General features: G+C 35.3%; 1 protein-coding gene and 1 non-coding gene across 6 annotated transcripts in view; one reads left to right on the top strand and one right to left on the bottom strand.

Annotated features, from left to right (window-relative positions):
- Positions 1-26,434, bottom strand: part of LOC120624859 (neurobeachin) — a 619,299-nt gene that overhangs the window by 269,344 nt on the left and 323,521 nt on the right. For all 5 annotated transcript variants that reach the window (XM_039891595.1, XM_039891597.1, XM_039891596.1 and 2 more), the window contains exons 5-8: positions 21,907-22,002; positions 5,099-5,220; positions 582-707; positions 24-144 (exon numbers count right to left, since the gene is read on the bottom strand). In XM_039891595.1, the coding sequence (XP_039747529.1) occupies positions 24-144; positions 582-707; positions 5,099-5,220; positions 21,907-22,002 (465 nt within the window). The remainder of the gene's footprint in view (positions 1-23; positions 145-581; positions 708-5,098; positions 5,221-21,906; positions 22,003-26,434) is intronic.
- Positions 20,197-20,269, top strand: Trnaa-agc. The gene has a single exon. It is a non-coding gene; the product is annotated as a tRNA-Ala (tRNA).

The following is a 26,434-nucleotide window of genomic DNA, read 5'->3' as shown; positions in this document are numbered from 1 at the left end:
TTGTTTAAAATATAAGGACTTACGTCACTAGTGGAGACAAACCACGCCATCTCGGTGCTGGATGCGAGTTGCCCATTGACCAAGCACTTGATCTCGCTCTTGGTCCATCGGTTGTATATATACACCACCGCTATCGCGTACCATCTGTATACGACAGCAGATAATTAGCGTTAAGGCCGTGTCCGGCAGTAGTAGAAGCTTTTAAAAATACATATATATATATATATATATTACTTACATAAAACAGGACACATCTCTTTAGCTTTTAGATTTCAATAAGCCACACAGATATCAATAAGTTCACAATTTCGTGTCGCTTTTATCATCATTTAAGCCTTTCTTTTTGTACACACATGACTTTATTTAATTTAAGATACAGCATGGCACAATTTAAGGCACTGTTTAAATGATAAAACAAATAAAACCAACAAGGTTAGGTCAAAATTTGATAGACTTGGGTCAAGTCATAAAAAGTAATGCATAACTGTCCGCCCAAAAATGTCGATGAAAAAACCTTTACAAAGCCAATGTTCATAACATTACCATTTTTTTTGTATACCAAGTTAAATTTTATAACTCACCGTCTCGGTTGAAACTCGTATTTCACGCAATGCTGGAACCCCTTTCCTCGAACCTTCATAGAAGTGAGCACGAGACAGTTGCCCACGAAGTGTGCTGTGTAGCCCACGCCTTTGCTCGTCTTGAAGCTGCGACACATTTTAACAAATTAATAAAATATAATACTTTCAATCATGATAATTTTAAAAGTAATGGATAGTTAACTATTGTGCGGCTCTAGAAAGGAATTCCTAATAAATGTTATATTTATCGTTATAAAAACCGCGCATAAGATCAGCGTGGGAGGATCTACGGTCTGACGACATCTCTCCTATTATTTTCCCTTCTGTGTTGCACATTCAAAGGCCTATTCGGGTAAAATTTAAGTAAACAAGGTATTTATAAACGTTATAAAAATAAAATAATTATTTATGACGTGAACTGTGACTTAGGTAGTAGTTCTACAGTAAGCTCATCATTCCCTTGAAAGAGACTTCATCAGCAGTGGGTAAAAAGAGGATATTCAATAACGCCTCTGTAAGTAGGTATGTCTCACCTGTTTTTACGCATAACTTATTAAGTAGATTTATTTAATAGGTTAATTTTTAAAGGTTTCCCAATTTAAATACAGTGAAGATCTGGTGAAGTTCTGCTAAACAAGGATCTTAACATTTAACAGAAAGTCACTAGCAATCAGTACACTGATGTTTTCAATCCTTATAAATAATACTCATTGAAGACTGTAGTTTAAAAATCCGTTTGCATAAAATATTTCAGTCTGCACGAGTTATACTTACAAAATTTACTATTTAAACCTCTTCAAGCTTTTTCTGAAGAAGTTTCAGAGTACGTCAAAAATCCCCTCTGCATTTCGCAACATGAGTTTCTTAAGACCCCTCTACAGTTGAATCACGTAGCTACGTTATTGCATGTACAGAAATACAGTGTAAGTTTAGTGCGATCCTACAGGGTACTAGACAGGCTGAGTACCCAATCTCTTTAACAGAGACTTATTGCGTTCGCTAAAAACGTTGAAGGAAATATGGCAGCTTTAAATTTATAGTATCATTTTAGGTGACTAGAGACTTTTAATATATAAGATAGTAGTTTTATGTCTGTTTTCCTGGACTATAAAATACCCTATATAATTACTTTCCAGATCCGTTCAGGGATTATGTGAAAAGGTTCCTAATAGACAAAATAGTTAATTTCGAATTTGTTGGCTGCTGCCGGTGACTTTGTCTGTGATTATAGTTCCCTATATCCATGTTCCATTTTCCCTATTTTCCTATGTTTCCTATTTCCAAGATGCCAAAAGAAAAGTAAAACGGACATGCAATGCATATGTAACAAAAGCAATTTTTTTAAATCCCGCGGACTTTAAGAATAAGTCCGATTAATATTTACGTCCATCTCCAGCATTCAAGCTACATGTGTGCCCTGTTTCTTTCAGTCCTGATCAGTTCAAGTGTTGATCCGAGCATAGGCAACAAATAAACAGACACATTTGTATTACAATACAATATTTTCGCATTTATAATATTTAGCAGGTATTTAGCATTTTAATAACGAACTCCGATACAAAGTTTTATCCCTTATTTAATGGCCTATTTTACAATCAAAGGTCCATCTCTGTACCAAATGTCATCAAAACTCGATCAAAGTTTTAGGAATTCAAGCGTAACAGACAAACGGACAGTGATACTTTCAAATTTATAATAGTAGTAGGTATAAATTTAAAAATAACTCTGAGGAAACTATGCCACTTAAAAAAAGCCACACCCCGAGAGTAATTTGTAATCACACTAAATGCTACGTGTTAAAGCTAGCAGCTTAGTGAGAAAGAGACCTCTAGCGGAGAAGCTTAAATAATATCTTATCTACATTGTTCCATATCCCGCTCTCCCACTTTTCCCTAGAAGGAATTTTTTATACTCTACAAGCACGCATGTGTGCTTGATGGAACTAAACTAACTTAAAGCTGGCCTGTGCTCAGGAAATAATTTTTCATTATTATTATCACCGGCATGGTTATAAAAATAATGAAAAAATATGACCAGCATTACTAATTAATAATTCCTAAAAGAACAGTAATTTTAAACCCTCATTGATTGTAAAATAGTAATTAATTCAGTAAGAGACTTGGAAAATTTCTGTTTGAAATTCATTAGTAGAGTCCTCCAGATTACGCGAAACTGCTCACGCGGTTAATGCTTTACTGAGAAAATGTCGTCTTGATCGGGCCAGGGTATTTGACTTGCAACATGATTCACCAACAAGGGAATGAACATAAATGAATAATACTTGTACTTAGCACAGTAAGTGTAAATATTTCGCACTCGTGTAAATATCCTGTTAAAAACATCCAAGAAGGAAACCCCAAACTTTCACGAGTTGTATTTCTATAAACGTAGTAACGTAAAAACGTAGTTTTAAAAGATATAAGTTATCTTTTAAAAATTAATATAGGATAAACATAGGACTTTTCATACAATTTTTCAAAGCTTTAGGAGCGAATTTTAGTAAAACGTTCTCGGCGGTCATCTACATAAAATATAAACGTTTATGTTGCTATCTCATAAGACATGTATCTGTTGATATTGAATTCCGGACACACGGATAGACGCACCAAAATTTTAGAGAGATGTGTGAGTTCTTCAGTAACACTATTTTTTACATGAATAATACGAGTTCAATGGGAGGCGATTCATAGGTTTTCAATAACAAGACAAAATCCTAACAAACACCAGGGCAAAACAAACATGAAGCATTCGAGTAAGCCATTAAATCCGATACTGTAACATTTCAAGCGTCAAGAGATTTGCAAATCATCCCCTATTGGAATATCCCCTGCGAAGTGAATTGTAACGGTCCGTAGCTTTGGATGCATTTAGTTAATTAATGCCAAAGCACACTTCTGTCCATCGGCACTAAGCCAGATAAGCTTTTATCTGCTGCCGTCCTGTTAGAACTAATCGAAATGGTAGCCTTATATCCTCTAATATATTTACGATCTTTCTATACACTGGATAGTAAAAAGTACACGTAGCGACATATCGTAACGATTATACATTGTAAATTTAGAGAAAGTATAATAATATTTAAAATGATACGATTTAATTTATTTTGTTTCAGATAGATAGAGGCTTGGTACCAGAAACAAAATCGCTTGGCGGCACGTCATTGTCAGGCGACACGGCAAAAATTTAACCGATTTGCCGAGATCAAAGCTTAGCTCATCATATTAGCAACAGCAAAAGCCTGCGTTACAGCCAGTGTTGCGTCACAGCCGGAATAAAATCTTGCATACATACCTGACGATTTCTCCACTTATTCTAATGCGTCTGATTATAAGTCATCATTTTTACCAATCAGGAAAGTAATGATAAATTACTCACGAATAGAACGCGTTCCAAGATGCGGGCAGAGCTAGTGTCCAATATTATTAAAACATGCTTTCAAGAGCATTTTATCTCTTGCTATTCGTCGACGTCGCCGACAATACTTTTAGCCTAAAAGCTCTCTTAAGTTAACGTTCATCTTCGTTAACCGCGCAATGTTCACTTTATGTATGATATTGTACTCTATTTCTTTAGACGTTGAGTTTACTTTAGGAAATGTAATCAACAATAACTAGAAGTTAAAATATAATGCACTTGTAATACTCTGACATATTTTATTATAAACATAAAGTAAAGAACGACGCTGGAAAATTAAGTATTATGTAAATAAGCATTCAACACCAGAATAATCTTAAACAATGGTCGTCCACTGCTGGATACAGGTCTTTTGTAGGGGGTCCAACCAACTGTAGTGCCTGGACTCCAACATCAATGCCATTTTAGCTTAGCCAATATCTAGTAAACATCTCTTTTCTGAATTTATCTCGTATAAATAACTCGAGCATAGATTTATTTCAATCGCCTGCTGAGTATCTCTCTCTCTCTTTCTTATGAAGCCAGCCAGCGAAAATATTTCATCACTTAACGTAGCGTCCCGCAATGTTCCAAGACTTTAAAGAAAATTAAATCACTAACGACCGTTTCCACTAACGCCGAAGAAGACATTGGTGTTGTTAGAGACAGACATTCTGTTTCTATATTAAAATAAGATGTACTGTTTTAACACTTCATATAAATAAACGTCTTTCTTTCTTTCCTAAATAAGTAACGCCTAATCTAAGAACAATCCTAGGCATACATCTGAAAACGGGCATAAGGAGAATTTGTTGTCTGTTACATACGATACAAATAAATTCACCTCTAGTAGAAAAATGAACGAGCAACGGTGCAGAAATTTTTCCTATAACATTGTTTGGGGTGCGGCCGTTTTTATTTATAGTCCTAGAAGTTAGCAATAGACTGTAATTTCACCTGGGTGTCGCAGTCTGATAATAGCAGTTAGAGGTATATGGTCGAATCCTCCCTTCTAGAAGAATCCTTCTACCTACTAGAAAAATAATGGTATGCCATCTTCTTCTTACTTCCAACGATAACCCAAATTGGGGGCAGATGATTAGTTGATATTCAATTAAACATACCAGTACAAGTATGGCTTTTCCCTTTCGATGTTGACAGAATTGATGGGGTCCAGACGAAACCACGTTGTGAATGTGAACCCGCTCTCGTAAGGCCACCGGGCGAGCGGCGGCAGCACTATTGCCTGCAACAACAATGAAATATATTAAAAAATTCTTTTAACCTTTGTTAGGTGTACACTTTTATATCATCATCATAAAATTATAACCAGCCCAATACAGAGCACGGATCTTTCTCAGAATAAGAAGAGTATAGGCCGTCATTCATCGCTCTGGCCAAGTGCGGATTGGTAGACTTCATACGCCTTTGAGAACATTATGGTGAACTCTCAGGCTGGTTGGATTTCCTCACGTTGTTAAAGCAAGTTATATTCAATTACTTAGATTTAAAAAAAAGCGCACATTACTCTTGCCGAAGTGCTAATATCTTCGGCTATCACCGTTTAATAAAATTCTGGTATTATCATTGCGTAACTGCCTCGTTGGTGCCTCAAACCACTAGACTATATTATAATCTGCGGATCTCAGAGTCCTGGGTTTGATAAGGTTTTTATGTAAAAAAAAGAGTTAGGTAACCGGAGGTGCTGCAGGTTATACCAACGTGTAATAATTATTGTTAAAAGAAAAGCGTGGTGGGTAATAACTGTAAAACCATCTCTTTAGAAAAGGGAAGGTCTGTGTGCCCAGCCGTGGGACGTCAATAGGCTATTAATGAATATACCACATTACTCCACCTACTGTGAGAGAAACTAGCAAAAAAAACATTGTCTACTAAAAGTTACTTATACTACTATCTATAGATTGTTGTACCTATAGGAAATAAGAAAGCAATAAACTGAAGTAAATATCTACTGGCAATATGAAAACATCCGTATATAATATCAGACGTAACCTCCAAATCCCGAATAACGTAGGGAAAGAAAACTTATTTCACCACAGAAAGGAATCCCAAAGCCTCCGGAATCTCTTGTAAGGAATCCGTATATCGTATCAATAAATCTGCATACGTTTCCCTTTTGCGATCCCAAAAGTTAGATTTTCTTTAGTTGTCCGATTTATTTGACATCGCTACGCTTTGTGTGAGGAATATGGAAATATTAACGATTGAATATCGAAATTGCATTTTACTACAATGAATAGCTATCCGAGAATATGGTTTTCAAGATATTTTACTCGTAATATTACAAAAATACTATTTTCTAAAGGTCGTCGTAATGTTATATTGGCCACGCGGACACTTTATACCTACTCATAGGGCCCTCCGGTAACATTAATTTATCACTATCTCCTAAACTACGCGACCAATTAACATGCTGTAACAATTAACAAAAATTTGGAAACCTTTAAAAATAAGTTTTATTTTTCTCCTAATAATTTATTACTAGCTTGAAAAAAAAAAAAAAATATGGAAATGTCTCGTAATAAGCAATATTATGAAATATCTCACAAAATTTGCAAGCTAAAAGGCAGCATGTCAATAGGATTTCACAAATATTTTTGAAATCATTGTTTTTCAAACTAAAGGTAGTAAACGGGAAAATAAATATGCAAGAAATGTACTAGGAATGCATAAACGTAACGAGGTAAAGAGCAGGCAACCATTTCGGACCAGTGGATGCTAACATTATTCATCTGTTGTGAGTTATAGTGTTGGCCAAACGCCTTGCATATTGCGCGCGAGGCACGTTAAACCCATTTTTTAGTTTAACGAAAATGTATGTTTAAAAGATATTTACACGGCTTTATCGGTACCTTAGTGGTAAGAGAAATATACAAGTCTTGTGGGTGAAATATAATACTAGGTAGCAAATGTCCGTATGTTTAAATATCACAAACTGATATCGCCGTTCAAAATTTGCTCAAAAATTATATAAACCAGTAAGAACCTTACAAATATTAATATAGTTTTTAAAGGGTTTTTGCAGTCCAGCAGGATGGAAAGGATCATCGCCCGACTTTAAAATACGTTTGAAATTCCGCAGCAACCCCTATTTTACCGGGATAAAATGTACCCTTTGGCCGTCTCCAGGATGTTAACTATTTCAATGCTAAATTTCACCAAGATAAGTTAAACAGTCAAATTTTAAGCTAAGTAACAATTTTTGTTTAAATACCGCGGTTAATCCAGATTTTATAGAGATTGGTTCAACGGTTGAGCCGAACATAGATAACAAGCAAACAAACATAAACACAAACTTTCTGATTTTTAATATTAGCATGGATTTTAGTGAAAGAAAATAGCTTTTTAATGCAAAGAAAACGTCTCTGTAACGTCCAAACGTACTGGCAACTATATTTTTTTGTGATTCAAAATAAAGGTTTCCATTTCAGAGTATTTCCATTCAAAAAAAGATCAGCTTAAAAACGGTGGTTAAACAACGAAGGGTACAACTAAAAGTACGTATCGGAACTCCTCTTATCCTCGTATGAGAGAGCCTTCTTCTTTGGGAGACGATTTATATATTACAGTACCTTAGTACGCTATTTTTTCGTGACACTTCTTCGATCTAAGTGATGCTGTTTATCTTTGATAAGAGCTTCCCCGGGGAAGATTAAATGCCACTCGATACATTATCCCTCACTATAGGAATAAATAGCGGGACGGGTCCCCCTTGGGGTATGGAATAGATACTTTATTCCGATTCTTATTTCTTCGTTATCTTATATAATTTGAGACACATTTGCTTTCATTTCAAAAGAAAAAAAATCACTTATTTTTAACTTACATAAATCACTTATTTACTTACTTAACTATTTATTACTATTTATTCTTAACTGGTTCTTATTTCCATCATGACCATCCCAAATCTATATTCAAAGATTGCGATTGTAAACATAAGTTGAGTACATATGAGTGATATGTACACATCTATACTTATAATAACTGTAACTGGAAGATTTTTGTACATTTAATAAATGTATTTTGAAAATTTTGACCGGGGGATGCTTTATAATCGATACTGTGTCCAAAACAGATTTTTATTTAATTTTTGTCTGTCTGTCTGTCTGTCCGGGCATCACGTGAAAACTACTGAACGGATTCAAATAAAATTTGGTATAGTTGTAGCTGATATTCAGGGTCAAAATATAGGAAACTTTTTATCCCGATAAACAGTAAGTTTCCTCCGGGAAATGGCATTAAATTTTTTTAACAATATTACCTTATGCCTCCGTTAAATTTGAATCGATTTTAATAATTCTTTTTTTATTTGAAAGTGTATACTATTAAGCATGTATTGTCTAATTTTAATGAAGATCTGATACATATTGTCGGAGATAAAGGATATAACTCATAACAGATAACAGCACGTCGCAAGGCATATGGGACAACGATCGAATGCAAGCGTACCATCCTGGAATAGCTCATAGGCTTCTTTTTATCCCGGAAAAGCAAACAGCTCCTACAGAATACCATCGCTATTTTTCCCGTATTTGTCTATCAAAATCCGCGCAACGGAGTTTTAGATTAACGTGTTTTTTTTAGATAGGCATAGTTGAAATATTATCAAGCTTTTGAGTTTGTTTGGTTTAATGCGCTAATCTCAGAAAATACTGTTTCGATTTCGATTTTTTTGCATTGGTAGTATCAATTAAGGATGTTTAACATCACGCTACGACAAAAAATATCCTTTTTGAGAGATTCCGATGCGTGCGATGCGTGCGATGCGTGGACGGTAAACGTTACGCCAAACGACGGAAATATGTCGTAAGTATATCGGAATTGTTTCTTTAAAGTTCTATAAAATAGTCCGCGATAACATACGACTACTTTTTGAAGTTGACTCATTCGCGGACGAAGTCGCGCGTGTTCACCAGTGAAGAATAAAGGTAATTTACGAACAACAAACAAACACACGACTCTATTAAAACTGCGTTCGCAGATTGTGATCAGAAAGAAAATGCAATAAATAAGTCACCATCAACGTGAAATGGCATCTAAGTTAAATCATGGCGCTTTTTCCACCATTTAAGTAAATCTCAAAATAAAGGGATGATTCGTCGCCCGAAGACCGTCGTTATGACCCTCCAGTCTCAAGTACTAATGAAGCCAGATAAATAAAAAAAAGAATACATACTTTGTCGTCTACTAAGGAACACAATCTATACTTTTATAACTGTAACGGATCGAGTTCTGTACATAGAAGATATTTTAATTAATTTTATTATTTGGAGGGCACTCGTTAACCAATACTGAACCTACAACTGTAATTCGTGTCTGTCTGTGTTTCTGTATCTGGGCCGCGCATCACGTTAAAGCTACTAAATGAATTCAAATGAAACTTTGTACGATTTGAGTTCATACCACGATGTCGGATATATCCCGATACTTTTTATCCCGAAATTCAGCTCTGTTCCTCTGGGAGAGGGATAAAAATGTGTTTGACGATATTACATTATGACTCCGTCAAAGTTTAACCGATTGAAATAATTCCTTTTTTACTTAATATGTTATACTAAGGCTTAAGAATGCGATTTGCAATGTCTATGTAGTTGAAGGTTTTAAATAATGGCGATTTAAGCTCCAAAGCTTTAAGAGCAAGCACATATTTTTTATTCGCCCACTCTTTAGTCGTTTGTTAAAATATGTTGAAATACTAAAAGAACCTCACATCATAAAAAAACCACCCATGCGTGTACTTCCAACCGTGATAAAGATGATATAAAAGCGTCATAAAAATCTTTGAAATATTTATTTAAATTATCTTTTAACCTATGGTTTAAGGCAACAAAGGTAATCCTAGCAATATGTAAAAGCTATCTAAATATCCCAATCTACATCTACAATGTACAAATACTGATACCCACAGTGAAACGCGACAAGTTTAGTAGACACGCTTTATCTTTATGCTACCCTGGTATTACTGCTCACGATAAGATGCGTCACTTGGCCGTCAGATCTTAATATATGATATGTAAGGAACTAGGTAGGACAGAGAGAAATGGAGGCAGCCAAGACACAATAAATAAAGGAAAAATCCGACAAGTGTTCCCTATTATGCAATTGCGTAAAAAGGGTTCAGTATGACGCGCTATTTCTATAATACATATGATACAAAATTTGGCATGTTATTGTTATAAAATAAACATTGTGAACACTGGTGGTGATTTTGTTGTTATTCCGAAGTTACACGCAGTATAAATTATCATGCTACCTACATATTTAAACAAACTTAATAGTTAGGTGATTTTAACTGAACAGTGATCGCTTTTTTTCTGTACAAATTCCAGCGACCGCGGGAACAGCGATCAACTAATCGTTTTCATTTTCACATTGACGAGTACTTTAGAAGATTCATTTACAGTATCTTCTAAAGTACTCGTATAAATCGAAATAACATGCTATAACCTTTACAGTGCCAGAGGGTAACACTCAAACTTGTTTTAATAAAAAATTACTTTTTTTGTATTATTACTTTTTGTTTATTCTATACCAAATAATGACGATTTTTTTTTTATTTTCCACATTAAATGAATTACCGAGTAGCATATACCTATTTTAGATCTTCAATTTTTTATAATAATTGTGATGGCCCACTTTTTCAATCAATATACACCTATTATTATCATTTACATTCACCCTTTAGTTATAATTATAGTTACCAATTACCAAAATCAAACGAAAAATTAGATTTCCAAAGATAATAAATACCTCCTTTGAATAATACGAGCGACAAAGTTCATTTGGTGAATATGCTATCGCTGAAATATCGCGATTCCAGTCGCGCTTTGACATAGAGCCTTACGTCTAATCAGATTGATAGGTCGCAGGTTAAGCCGCACATACGTTCTGAGACGTAATAATCGGGTATTATTATTCAATAAGCGGAAGCGGTTAGAGCCTAGTGGGTAAGATTAAGTGTCTAGTGGGGAGCCGATTCACGCACGCACTAAAGGCGTGCGTGCTGGGATTCGAACTCGGCCCAAAAGTGAAGCCAAAGTCCGAACCACTAGGCTATCACCGCTACTTATCTAATTAATAAGTCTAGATAATTATGCACTCATGTAATATGCATAATATACATACATACATTATAAACCTATATATATATTACTACAAAAGATTAATCCGTTTTGTTAGTACGGTGGTGCTATATTTACGGTTCCTTGCATAAAGGAGGACATGAAAAGAGCCCACTGTGTCACGGATTACTTCGGCCGGCCATATTTGAATAAGAATTGCCAATAAGCAGCCGGAAGCCGCTTAAACGATATTCCCCGAATGTCCTGCTTCCTCTGGTATTGATCCTGGAGATAGCTCCAGTTACTTTTTGCTTGCATTCTTTAAGGTTTGGTTTATTCCTTGTTTAGTTTGGTTGAGCTGCCGCTAAATTTAAGCATCGACGAGTAATGGGGAAAAAACAATTTTATTTTAATAAATTTTAAATATAACAAACTTATGTTTTAACAGATATACTTAGAAAAAAACCCCAGACTACTCGATTAAATAATTGTTTTGATGTTTTCGAAAAACTGTGAACTTTTAATAAACATTGACCTCTTAAGAATAACTGACGTTGTTAAACATGTAAACAATGTTTGTCTGAAAGTAAAAAAACGATGTGATCGTTAATTCCCTTAATAGAAAACGTGTGTTTCTATTGTAACACATCTCACACTAAGCATTTAATTTCACATCTAAATAAATCACAAATCCTCACCTTTGAATGGGTTGATATGATGATGAGCATGGTGATAGAATAGACTATATTGTCGTGAGTAAATAAGACCGAATCTCGTCGGATGTTCGCCGATAAGGAAACATTATTTGTACAAATTTAACTAGATAAACGAAAAGTCATGTTCTACAATGCAAAAAATATGTTAGTTTTTGTAATCTAGTACATGTTGTCTCTTGTAGTTATGGTCTGATATCCATATCTTATGTGTATTTTTGTTGCTTTGTTTGTCTTTCCTTTAAGCCCTATCTTGGCAGCAAAGCGACTAGACTTTTGGCATAGAGTCACATCGGCTACTTTTGGTCTTGGAGAAACGTCAAATTTCTAAGGGTTGTTTACAGGAACGTCCTAATTTGTACACAAAATATCGTCCTTTATTCACTTCCAAACAAAGCAACCAAACCACCATTGCGTAACAGCGCCGGGCGAAGTAGACAAATAAACCTCTACATGCAGTTCTTTTTTTATTTCACTACAAGTTAGTGATTTGCAATCTCACCTTGATTGCAATCTCACCTGGTGGTAAATGATGATGCAGTCTAGGATGGTAGCGGGCTAACCTGCTAGGGTGTATGGTAGTCATACACCTAATCAGTTTTCAGACAAAACATTTTGTTTCTGCTTTTTATAACCTATAATTACATATGCGATCTGTAAGTATATTACTTAAACTTATACTATTATTACTCTTATTCGACGACCAAAGTTCCAAAAGGGTCATTCAATGCCAGATTTGGGTAAACTCGAGGTGAATTTGAAAGGCCTTCCTCGGAATCCATTATCGAAATGTTTTAATTAGTACATTTAGGCCACGGTGGATCCCTGTTGTACTATAAATCAACCCTTATATTCGCTTAGGGCGAGTTTTAATTAGTTCACGCCTCGACGGTGAGGAGAAAAATCTTTTTATACTGCGCCACGAATTTCTCAGGTGTGCACACGATAAAATATTGTTTCATTTAATTTAAACTATACTAACAGTTTTATCTGCGTTGCATACAATATATGCAGATTTTTGTGCTTGGTTTACGCAGAGATACCATTTATTTGCTCATAAAATGCATAAGGGGTTTGCATAAAAGTTAAACATGAAAATATTAATATTTTTAGAGGCTTAAAATCTAAAATATGCGTTGTGCAGATTGCAAGTGCTACGAAAAATAAAAAATGTTGACGCAGTTTTTTTTAAAGAATATTTTAAATACCCTTACTAATATTTTAATGCGAATGTGAGATTTTGTGTTTGTTATGCTTTCAATCCTTCACATTAAACTTTGTATACATGTCAGGGATTCAGAAAGGACAAAGGGTACATAACTTTCAGCAAAAAAAGTACTGATCCCAAGAGCCATTTCGAATTGATTGGCAGAATCTATGAAACAGACATGCTTGACGTTTCAAAAGTGCTTATATTAGGCCTACTTGAAATTAATGAATTTGGAATTTTGAATTATATGTGCGTGTGTGTTTATCAAAATAAGAGAATCAAAAATTCCTCGATATCCTAGTAATTTAAATTGTTTACCCAAATAGTTAATGCAGTCTTGCATTGAAATAGCTGCATATCATATAATTTTAGGATTCTATTAATTTTGTTACATGTATAGGTAAGTTGATCGATTTTAAATTGTCTAAGGTAAATTTTGTATTAGAAGGAAAAGGTCTTATTTAAAGGTGTATATACTTCTCCTATTTCGATTAGATTTATCATATTTATTTGTTCTATGGACTCTAACAACTGCATGCAGGTAAAACAGTGGTCTAATTGTCAATATTTTTACCGCTGTGTATGTGTATGATGCGCAATCCGGTTTCAAACAAGAACTGTCTACTGAAAGCGCGATACTGTGCCTCAAGCAGAGTGTGCGGTATTATACAGATAGGAAGACGCAGGTGTATGCTTGTTTTCTGGATCTGTCTAAAGAATTTGACCTAGTTTCCTACAACACATTGTGGCAAAAGCTTAGAAATGAAAGCATCTTCAGACCGGAGCTGATCTCTTTGTTCAAGTACTGGTATGGTAACCGATCAAACGTTGTAAGGTGGGTTAACCAACTCAGTGACCGATACAAACTGGATTGTGGAGTAAGACAGGGGGGGCTAATGTCACCAAGGCTATTTAACCTTTTTGTAAACCAGTTGATCGAGGGACTCAGCGGAGCCGGTTTCGGTTGTTAAATTGATGGCGTAACCAACAATCAGTTATGCGGATGACATGGTGCTGCTTAGCCCCTCGGTCAGTGGTGTCAGAAGCTGCGAATATGCGAGGAATATGCAAAGGCAAATGGACTTCAGAGGAAAACATAAACCGAGCACGTTTAAACCTGATTTTCAACTTTGTGGCTCTTTGTGGCTCTGAGGCGTGTAGCTAATTTCAAGTACCTCGGGCACATAGTAACCGAACGCCTTGATGACGACAGCGATGTTGAACGCGAGTTCCGGGCGCTGTCGGTCCGAAGCAATATGTTGGCTCGCAGATCTGCACGGTGTACCACGCAAGTAAAGCTTGCATTATTTAGAGCTTACTGCTAATCATTTTACACGTGCAGTCAGTGAACACACTATACGCAGCGAACCTACAGCGCCCTGCGAGTTCAGTACAACAATGTGCTGAGGGCGGTGTTGAAGAAGCCACGACGCTGCAGTGCGTCAGAGATGTATGCGTCAATGATGAGCAGGCTCGTGAGTAGCACTAACACCCTCCTCGGTACACTAGCATGCAAGCTGGACAGCTCTCTCTGGGGGTGCTGGGATGGTGTGCACACGCGCTATAGGGGGGGCTCAGTTAGACTATAAGGATTTTTTGTATAGAATAAGGTTGTTCTTAGTTGTTAAGTACTAACATAGGTTTAACTACATTGTATTACTAATATGGACAAATGTTCAAAATAAAGATTTATTAATATTATTATTATAAATCATGCGTTGGTATCTATATGGTCTAAAATACATGACTTTCAAAAGAGACCGTTGTTCTCTCTCAAGCTGAATTAGTTGAGTCTTACATGCACCGCCCCACGCAGCAATACAGACTAATTCAGCTTTCGCAAAATTGGTTCATCTGTTCGGGAAATACGATGCCACAGACATACACACACACACGTTACTTAAACGTCAAACTTGTACACCCGTTTTTGCGTCGGGGGTTAAAAATCCTCGTAATAAGGCTAGGTACCTGGATTTTCCAGTTCGGTGGTCGTAAAATATAGATTCGACATTACGGAAAACAGGTGTGTGTCGTTGCTAAATAAAATGATTATTATTGTCTGCAAGCTCGCACGAGGAATCACAACTCGGTAACTTATTAAATTCTAACACAATGCGAATCAAACTCGCTTCGTTACAAAGTTGTGCCGTGCGCCAATTCGGTCCCCCTCGCTTCCAAGAAAACGCGAGTTTATTACAAACTCGATCTCAGTAAGTTTAATATTAGAATGTTAGAATATCCACATAAGTATAATAAAAGAGTATGGCTATGGTATAAGTTGCGCTCCGTTGCAAACGTGGAGGGCTACAACTTTGGCAATGCTTCAATCGACGCAGAACCAGTAATCATCATAATAAAGGGTTTCCACACTATCCACATACATTATATTTTGTAAATATTTCTTTATCATTTGAGTTGAAGTAAAGTACCTCAAGAAGTAAATTTGAATAACATCTCATGGAAATAGGTCAATGGTAACTATATCTTTACTTCAAGCGAGTAAAGGATATTGACCATACACGGGACATGGTTAGGCATTGATATATTGGATAATTTAAATTAAATTTTTAAATTCAGTTTGGGTCTCCCAAGTTTTATTTTTTATTTTAAAAGTACTTTTTATTATTGTAATAATAAAAAATCGGAGGTAATCGAAAATTAATCGATTATGATCTGTAATTTTTACGCAAAACACCACGTTATACAATTATAATCGAATCGAAACAACTCTTGTGGTGGTTCTGTGCCCTATGGTTTAAATCACTGTCATTTTTGCTAATATTATTTTAATTTATCTCAGCCATTGCACACTAGTTGAGTCCCATGCCATCCTCGTTCGGTTTTCTCTGAACCTAAAAAATACTTTTGTCATAAAAAAAGAATAATAAAGCTTTATTTTATTTAACATTTATCGAGATACAAAAATATTTAGAAGTTGTCCAAGAACCATACTGTGCTGGTCATTCACCTTTTTAGAAATTCTAACATGAGATGTAAATGTTAAATCCTGTATCATGAAACGTTGGGTCAGCCTCGAGACTCGGTCTCTATCTTATGACATCATTGCTGAGATACTGTTATCCATAGATCTATAAATAAAGAAGGGTCGAAAACGACGGCAAATGGATTTCCTACTCGTATGTCACGATTTAAACACCATTAGAAATTAAGCCTCCAAGCTACGTGTTTAAGCTTACAGAAAGCTAAGTAATTATTCAAAAAGATTTAGACATTCTTTTGTATACTCAAATATTATTACGTGGTAGTTAAAATATTACTCTCGGAAGATCGGATTTACTAAATTTCTACACAATTTGAACAAAACCCCGCCTCGTTTAAGCTCCCGGGAGGATGGCGTTTTTACCTATTTTTAGGTACTGCCCTGATGGTCTTTTCCAAACTCGATATCCGAGTAATACGAGGAAGTTTATTTTTTATTTTTCAAGCACCAATACTACATTGTTATGGTTTCCGGATAACTGGTAGGTATTTTATCATTGTAGGCACTCGTATTGTTGCTGCAGAATTTATAAAATACAGAAATTTCGCAAGAATTTCGATACAAAAGAATTGTTTTAATGAGCAATATACATAATATGCAATGGTTCTATTGGATACGAAACAGGTTTATCAGTATTCTTTAACACGTTATTTAGGGCTTTTTAAAAATGTTCACGTTAGTTAGGGTTACGATTATTTTCCATTACTAATTTATATAATAATAACAAGTTTATATTAACATTTTCTCGGCAACGAAGAAACGATCTTTGTTTGCATTGTGCTTCAGATGTTCCCACCCCATTAACAAACAATGAAATCATGTTCCAAAGTATTCTATACTTCTATACTAGTATTGTAAAGAAACAGTACTATTTTTTTTAATCCTTTTACCATTAAAAAGTTCTTTCCAAAAGTATCATAGGCTAACTTTTATTCTAGATATTTGCCAAAAATAAAGGTATTTATGAACCAATCCGGAAGGAAAAACGTTTGGGATCCTTTTCATGGCCTCTCAATGGCCACATTTAGATAGAACACGGAGCTTATATCATATATACGAGTACAAATAATATTCATCATCATCAATAACCTGTTACAGTCAGTGTGTGAGTGATGGACTAGAGGCCTCTACCAGTGCGTGGGTTCGCCTATAATCACCACGCTGGGCAGACGGATTGGTGATCACAGTAGATGGTAGTAGTAGCACTGATTATGCTGCTGCCCGTTCTCTGTTATATTTCCTTAATCGTACGAAACCCCTTGGGAAAGAAGAAGGTGGTTCCAACTGTATTCTGTTGGAAGAATACAGTGTAGTATGAAGTATGAAGTAGTACAATTTGAGATTATAGCTTATGAAGTAGTACAATTGAGATTATAGCTGAAAATCAGCGCTGCATTTCAGTGAGGAACGCAAGTAGAGCAAGCACCGGGCTAAAGCATAAAGCATAACGTATAATGTTGTAATGTGTAGGGATAATTTATTAATAAAGACATTTTCTCTAGAACCTCTTTTCGAACAGCTTAAGTTTCCTCTCAATATGTTCAACGGTTTTGAATGCTGGGAGCACAAACAAATAAAAAGATAAAGAGAACGATAGAGATATAAAATCCCTTCTGAATAACATAATAAAAGCTAATGTGCAAAGTTTGCGGTCCCTAGAAGTAGAACGATAGCGGGTAGATTGAAATTTTGATACAAAACCTCGATTGGCCAAGTTTTGCAGCAATTCGAATCGAATTTAATTTCGCCCACCATTCGGATCGGTGGAATTTCCTAATATATCTTCGGTAATAGCTCTTTTATGAAATAGTTTCAAGTACTTTTCAGTCTCACTGGAAACGCTCCGAAATTGCCAATATATTGATTTGGTACTCTACTCGTCGTTAGGGTTTTACGATCCCTACTAATTTTATAAAATATGTTTGTAGTTGTGTGTAAATGACGGTCCCTATGAAATCGATCCAAAGCACAAATCTGTTGGCAAATCTTTATGCTGAAATGGCGAAATATTTGTATGTATTAGCTATTAGCTATGTATATAAAATTCAAAGTCCTGATCAAAGTCCTTTCAGTCAGAAAGGTTTTCTTTTAATTCACTCCCTAGGGGATTAAAAAGGATTTGAAAGATCGTATGAAAGTCGTTAATTTTTCACGTAATATCCATGAATTTCAGTACTTTGGCTCTTAAAAAAAATATGTGTTTCACTGTTTTTTGGAAATTCAACTCCAAAGGGTTTTAATAGGGAATGAAATATCTAAAAAAATCAAAGTTATGACCGACTTAGAAATCAGCGCACAGCCTAAACCGCTGGTTCGAAAGACATTTTGGAGAGTGCATTATTTATGAAGTAACCATTAGTGGAAAGGATATTTTTAATTCAAGGAAGATATTTGAAATTCCAACACTGCGAGAGTGAGATAGATGAATGTGACCCTGCGAGTGTGAAATGGATGTGAAGGGATGAATCCGCGCTACATATAATATTTTTGAAAATCTAAATAGGTGAAAGCTTTATGTTACATTGCGAAAGTCACGCGGAATCTAGTGAACAGCTATGAGTGCAATTTGGTATACTTACACTAATACATTCATTTCAAGCAAGCAATTTTTGATTCCTTAATCACAATAGGATTGAGGTTCTCTGATATATCTCAACCGATTTTAATAAATCTTTTTTATTGGAAAGGTTGTATGTGTCTTCTTTGGTTAAGGAGTCAATATTAACGAAAGCTAAATACTCCATCAAACTTCCAAATTTGTCATATTTACTGACTTAAGGCAATCTTGCTTAACCCGGGCAATCGAAAATCTCTTTGAGCTGCTACTAAGTCACACATTTCTCGATTAAATGCAGTTGATTGTGATAGGGAGTAAAACGTATAACATCTGAAATGGAACCATAGTAGGTGCATATGTCTGTCCATTTATTTATTATCTATGTTTAATTCAACCATCGCCAATCTTAATAAAATTTGGCACAAAGTAGGATAAGGACAGAGGATACTTTGTATCCTAAAAATGCACAGGGGTACAATATTTGGATGGTTAAAACAAGTGTTATTTTCAAACTTTTAGTCAAAGTTTTAGCTTGCATCCTGCTAGCTAAAACTGTTCCCACGCGATTCTTTAAAATCCCAAACAAATGAGAACGAAGTCGCGGGCAAAATCTAGTACTATTTTATATTAGTACATTATAAAACTAGTGCTCTATGTTATTCAATAATTTATCAATTCAAAATAACATTCTATTTTCTCTTATTTGGTTAACTGTATAAACAGTTACCCAAATGAGAGAGATTTTATGCGGTTTAATTGAGAATGCTTCGTTTACATACATATACATTATACATACATAACTTGTAGTGATGTACAAATTTAACTCAACCGGGATAACATAAAATGTAAATGTGGTAATAATACCACATATGCATATCTTTATCTTTGATCATGAACCTAAGAGCGATGCAATAGGATCCACTTTAGGAGTAAGTGTAATGAAAAATATATAGTACTTTAGTTTATAATAAAGTAGAGCTAGACATCGTCGTAGTAGCAAGTAATAACGACATTCTCTAAGTGCAGCAGCTCACTGTTTGTTTTTAGAATCGCCACAGTAGGTATTGCTTGCGTAGGTCGCTCGCTATCTCCGATGCAGATATTGAATTCTCAGCAAAACGGGCCAATGCCTACGTTGCAAAACCGATATTATATTGTAGCATTGAAAAGAAAATTGCATATTTCTTATCTCTATGCTAGTAATGATTTATTGAAATCACATAGTTTACATCGTTACAAACAAGCTATATCCTCGTTTGAATAATATATTAGAACTTTCGATGTTTTAACTTCCCTTCGTAAGCAATAAAAATCTATACTGTAACATAAAAACCTAACGACGAAAGCAAAATTCCGCAGCACCTCAAAATTGTCTGGCATATATATTTATTGGCCATAATCTAAAATCATAAATGCTTGAAACTCGAAACTATGACTTATTTAGCCATGGAAATATATATATTGTTTTTATTACACAAATATTTAGCGAAATGTTTCCACTGCAATGGTTTAAAAATGTAGAGCAGCCTACTTTTAACATTTTACGAGTATAGCATTTAATAAGTCTGCACACGCAGTTTACTTTCACTTATTACAAAGTATTTTGGCTCCATATTGAGAATTTAATACTGGTCGATTATTTAGTAATTTAAGGCAACAGGGGGCGTAGCTCAGATGGTAGAGCGCTCGCTTAGCATGCGAGAGGTACCGGGATCGATACCCGGCGCCTCCAACTATACTATTTTTTGTATTTGTAGTAATGTTTAAACAAAAAATTAAGTAATTATACTATTTTTTGGATTTGTAGTAATATTTAAACTTACAAAATTTTGGTATGACTGAAAAATAGATTTTTGTATTCATCAACATGCTTTAAAAATTGTTCAAGTGAGAAAACGGCTGCGCATGTTCCAGTACCAAAGAAGGAGCATAATAATACTTTTCCATAAAGGAGAGAAATATTAATATAAGAAGACCGGCCAAGTTTCTCTAGACCTGGCAAGACTAAATGCGGTTTCAAGGATAGTATGCGGGGCGTGGTTAAAGGCTCTACCATCGCCTCATCTAGATAATCTTCTCTACCGCGACTCGCTGCGTGTGGCTGTGGCTCTCGGGTTGTGATGTCTGTGTACCTCATGAATGCATTCACGGTTCAGTCGAGGACGCCAATAGTCATAACGCTTTAAGTCGCTGTAGTCGTTGCTCGCGGAGCTTCGACACCACGCCCTAAACGATATCGTGCGCAAGGCCCTTATCTACATAAACCTACTTGAGCCGCTGGGTCTGAGCCGCACAGACGGCAGGCGCCCTGAAGGCCTGACACTCGTCCCTTGGCAAAACGGCAAAGGCCTGATGAAATAGCCCTGTTGACCGATTACCCACATTTTTGACCCTATTTCTATTGTTACCCCACGAGCTTAAATTTTCTATATTCGAATATTCGTCATCCCTTGTGCTAGACGATCTACGTTAGTACCAAATTTACTACTTCGTACAATAAGGTTCTCTTATGGTACCCATTACTGTCCCGACTGCTACCCGTTGACTTATGGAAAGGAGTGTTCAGGATTAATCTTATCAAGATAAAAGCGATACCATAGAAAACATGTATTAAGAGTAAGTAATGTTAATTTCAACTCGAGATTTCAATTAACTTTAGTACACAAAATGCTAGAAATCAGCTATATAGCAAATTTTCAATTGGCATGCTCTAATTTAAGTATCAATATAGTGGGTAAAGTACAAATAAACATCCACACAATAGCGTTAATTACGGTACTGAGCCTTCTCGATAGCGCTGAGTGTACCAGGGTACCATAACAAAACAAGGTTTCATTGCTCATTAGTCGCCTCTCCAATTAGCTTGGTTACAGAGCGATCGTTGTTTAATTGTCTGTTTGTTTATTAGGTTTCAGATTACGTTCGGAACAATCAAGGAAATTATGCTTTTTTGTTATTTACCAAGGATCTATTGAGTGCCACAAGTAGCGGCATATAGTTCACAACTTAAACTTATTGAAGATGGTTCGTCTCTAACTGAGACCTAGCATTGTAATATCAATAAGTGTTAGTCGTTCAAAATACTAAATTAAACAATTTATACCGACTATCACATATTTGGCAAACGCTCGTTGGGGGAAATGAACAATTATGGCAATATTATAACAACAATAATGAACAATTTTGGCACAAAAGTACTATTCTACAGTAGATATTTTATATGAAATTTAAATTGGTAGGTTTGTGGACTCTTATGTACCATTTGACAAGATTTTATCGTTAAAAAATTATACTAGTGGTAAAAAAATTACAGACGACAATTGTATTTATATGTTGTTGAAGGAATAAAATTACTGTTTCAAGACTCACCGATCCTTTCCTGCCCGGGAAACTAAAGAAAACATCCGGGCCGTTTCTGTGTGGCATCTGTCGAAGCACGTTGAGAAGCTTCGCCGAATGCCGCGGCTGAAACAATACCATATTATTACTAATACATCATTTTGAGAGTAACTATAACAGTGGCCTCATTCTGACTTTTGATTGCTGGCATTGAACAAATATTGAGAAAAATATCCTACTATAAGAAGACCTAAAGCATACAATTATCTAGTATGGCATGCACGTAATAGTTTTCTTCAAAGAGGTTCATCCTCAGTTAATATATAGGTTAAGCATACATACATGCCTTTTGGAAGACCCGGGGGCCGGGATTCCAAAGATTATTAACAGTGGTGATAGATATTTTTTTCAGTTATTTTAATTTTATTTATTTTGTGTATAATAACAAATATTAGTGATAACAATCGGGATTGACGGCTTAAAGTGGTCACCAAGGCTATGGTGGTGGACACCGCAAATTTAATACCTAATTAAAATTCAAATTAAAAAATGTTTTATTCATGTAGACCTTATCACAGGCACTTATAAAGCGTTGATACATTTAACATGTTACACTAATGTTAGTGAGTGTGATAACTGGATTTGTTAACTTAAAACTAAAAATTCAAAAAATTCAAAATTCATTTATTTCAAGTAGGCCTAATATAAGCACTTTTGAAACGTCAAGTCGACGATTCTACCACCGGTTCGGAAGGCAGATTCTACCGAGAAGAAGCCGACAAGAAACTCAGCAGTTGCTCTTTTCCAACATCAACAATTTACATTTTGCATTTTAACATTCATTTTTCTATCTTGTGAGAGCTGAAAGCGGAGCCGGATGCTTCCAAGCAACCTTGTCATTAAAAAATTCATCAATTGTATAGTAACCTCGCTGTAATAAATGTGTTTTAACAAATTCTTTAAACTTTTGCATTGGCAGGTCCAAAATCAGGAATCATATTATAAAAGCGTATACTCAATCCCACAAATGATCCCTGTACCTTACGCAGACGATATGCAGATGACACTAATTTATGACCATTTCTTGTAAGTCGACTGTTTATGTCCACTTTTCGTTTATAAAGACTAATATGTTGTCTTACAAATACTATATTGTTATAAATATATTGTGAAGCTACAGTAAGTATGCCTATTTCTTTAAACTTCTCACGGAGGGATTCGCGTGATTTAAGTTTATATATTGATCGTATAGCTCTTTTCTGCAATATAAATATAGTTTCGATATCAGCTGCTTTACCCCATAACAAGATTCCATAGGACATAACACTATGAAAGTACGCAAAATAAACTAGCCTAGCTATTTCAACGTCAGTAATCTGTCTAATTTTTCTGACTGCGTAGGCAGCCGAGCTTAGTTTACCCGCTAGTGAATCTATATGGGCACCCCACTGTAGCTTATTATCCAAGGTCACGCCCAGAAAAACTGTGTAAGTCTCTATTTTTAGTGATTCACCATTTATCATTATATTTTTATCAATTTTCTTTACATTTGGTAAGATAAATTCGACACACTTTGTTTTTTTTGCATTTAAAAGTAAGTTGTTAACTGTAAACCAGTGCGACACATGCCACATAACACGGCTAAAGCTAAGAGGGTTCCAAACGCTCCCTGATCTTCTATTATATAAATTTAATACGATACTCAACATCTAAAAATTATCGAAACGAAACGGGATTTCAAACCAGGACCTTATGATCGTAGTCGAACATGCTAACCCCTAGACGATAAAAATATAGACATATCTCATAAACCAATTATTTGAATTTGAGTTGAAATAATATACAAATAATATAATCTTTCTATTAAAAGATTACCTCACTACCCCTGAGGCACTAGCGCTGAGTGGAGAAACGTAAACTCCAGGAAAGGCCTTTTCACTGTACCTTTGATACCACGCAACACTATTTCGTTCTTGATAAGAGACCTTATTGCCCCATATCACCTCATTTCAGTTTTTGTACTCAATCGGAGAACATTAAAAAAGCATCGCTTAATATGGCTACATTTTATTGCTCCGCCAATTAATAAACTCATATTACCAGTGGCCATTAAGTAAATTGGTTGTTGGCCATTATGTTTCTTGCCAGGCACTACTTAAGGGAAATTATACGGGCGTAACGAGCCTCCATTCATTAGGATAGGCTATTGCAGAGGTTGTTTCTGGACACTTGTGTACATTGCCCATTATGTGGCCGCTGTCTGATTGTTGTAAGATTATGTATTGTGCAAAGTTGCGATAGTGGACTTTGTTTATTACTAGAAACTGCTCGGAACTTCGACGGCTTATATTTTTTTTTAAGTACATAACCAACCCCAATGGTTTAAACCTGAGCTTTCCAGGGGACTGAGTTCAATGCCCGGCACGCATCTCCAACTTTTAGTAGTTATGTTCCTTTCCAATTTAAAACCAGACTACTTTTTTTTTTAAAGAAAAAAAGTGTGATTAACATTGTTTCAACAACAATATAGCTGACATTATGTCAAAAAAAACTTTAAAAAAATACCGGGTGGCGAACCCCTTTTTTTTAACTACATAAAAACTAACTCGAGAATGATATCTTCTATAGGTATTATGTAAAACCCTTAATTATCCTGACTGTTGGCCATAAAACTGCTCTTAAATCAAGTGTATGTAATGCAAAAAAGCTTACTCAAAATTAGTTCGGCCAACTTGAAAAAATGTAACAACCACAAACAAGCTCACACCTACGAGTATAACCCCAATGCATACACCGTCTTCATTACGTAGTCGGCAGTAGAGGCAAAAACAAAACAAAAGCTTTGTTGCTCGCAAACATTCGTAATCCCATTTTATAGCCAAGCCGAGATAAATTCCACAGCCTCCCCCGCAATGTCGCCTCGTGTACTAGGGTAACAGGAAAGAGAAGGGACATTGTAGTCCCTGAGACGATTGCCAGATTTATAGAGAACGCGTCATGTGTTTAGTTTATTCTTATAATTCCCGCTATAACAGTGTTCATTTGGGGTATTGATAATGGTTTAAGTTTATTTTGTACTATATTTTCAGGAAATAGTAATGAAATTTAAAACATTTCAACGTAAAGGCGTTAGTTTATAAATAATTAAAATGTTTACATTTAGCCGTGTAGTATTCACAAACCGTACCTCATCACCACCATAACGTCAGCGTGTTGCTCTTAAGTTCAATTAGTGCTAACGAATGGAAAATTTTAAACTTGCATTTTAAATATAAGGAAATTAGCCGACGGAAATAGCGTGGTTACTTTTTGTTTATGGCAGCCAGGTGGAGCCTGGCATTTTCGTTTTTGTTTTTACTTTTATTTGTCCCTAGTGCTCTCGCTTTGGCCAGTTTTTATGGAGATGGCCTCTTCACGGGCTTTTAATATCAAAATAAAAAAAAATACAACTCGAAATATTTATTTTAAAAACAAAGCTAACTTAATTTATATTTAGGTACTTGTAAGCTTTATTATACTTTAGTTGAAAGAATTACAAGCGCAAAAGCAAATAGCAAAATTACGAAATTATTTTGACGCAATCATCAGTCACCAATAAAATAATGATACAAATTAATAAATCGAACTTGAAATAAAAATGACATAAGGTAACAGACCGATGCTCAGAGATCTATTCAGGCGCCAAAATGCGCTGGATAAAAGAAATTGATAGTGAATGCAAAACTAGTGACTAGACTAGAGCAGAACTAATGATGATGACATAGTTAGCGTACAAGATGATGTTAAATCTTTGCGATAGGTTGCCAGCCAGGTTTAATCTTAAAAAACTTATAATTTGGCAGCGGTTGTTGTGTATGTCTCGACAATTATGTTTGTTAATTGAAACGCATTTTCAGCAACTGTCATAAAATGTAATTAATAAAGGGCAAGCGTGCTAATAGCTTTCTATAGTTCGTAACATACGAACACAGATATAAATTCAGGGTGCGATTAAGTTAAGTTCTAGATCCTGACTATAATATTTTATTCAATTCGTACCATAATTTGTACCACAGTTTTGTACGTTAAAAGACTTACGTGCGCAGTCAATATTTTAAATTTATCTATACTTATAATACAACTGCAACTGGTCGATTTCTGTACATTTAATATATTACTGAGTCCAAAACAGATTTTTATTTCATTTTTGTCCATCTGTTCGTCTGTCTAGACGCCTGTCTGTCTGTCTGTCTGCCTGTCCGGGCATCGGGATTGAAATAAAATTTGGTATAGCGGTGGTTGATATTCCGCGTCAACATATAGGATAATTTTTATCCCGATAAACAATAAGTTTCCTCCGGGAAATGAGATATAAATTTTTATCAATTTTACTCCATTGCACCGTTAAATTTGAACCGATTTTAATAATTCTTTTTTTATTTGAAAGTGCATACTATCAAGCATGTATCGTCTGTCTTATTTTAATAAGGATCTGATAAATATTGTCGGAGATAAAGGACATAACTCTTCATAAATAACAGCAAGTCGCAAGGCATATGGGACAACGATCGACTGCATG

The sequence above is a fragment of the Pararge aegeria genome, chromosome 7 (genome assembly GCF_905163445.1).
Source record: "Pararge aegeria chromosome 7, ilParAegt1.1, whole genome shotgun sequence".
NCBI classification, from domain to species: Eukaryota; Metazoa; Arthropoda; class Insecta; order Lepidoptera; family Nymphalidae; genus Pararge; species Pararge aegeria.
The sequence above is the reverse complement of the archived record's forward strand: the minus strand, read 5'-3'. Positions and strand labels throughout refer to the sequence as shown.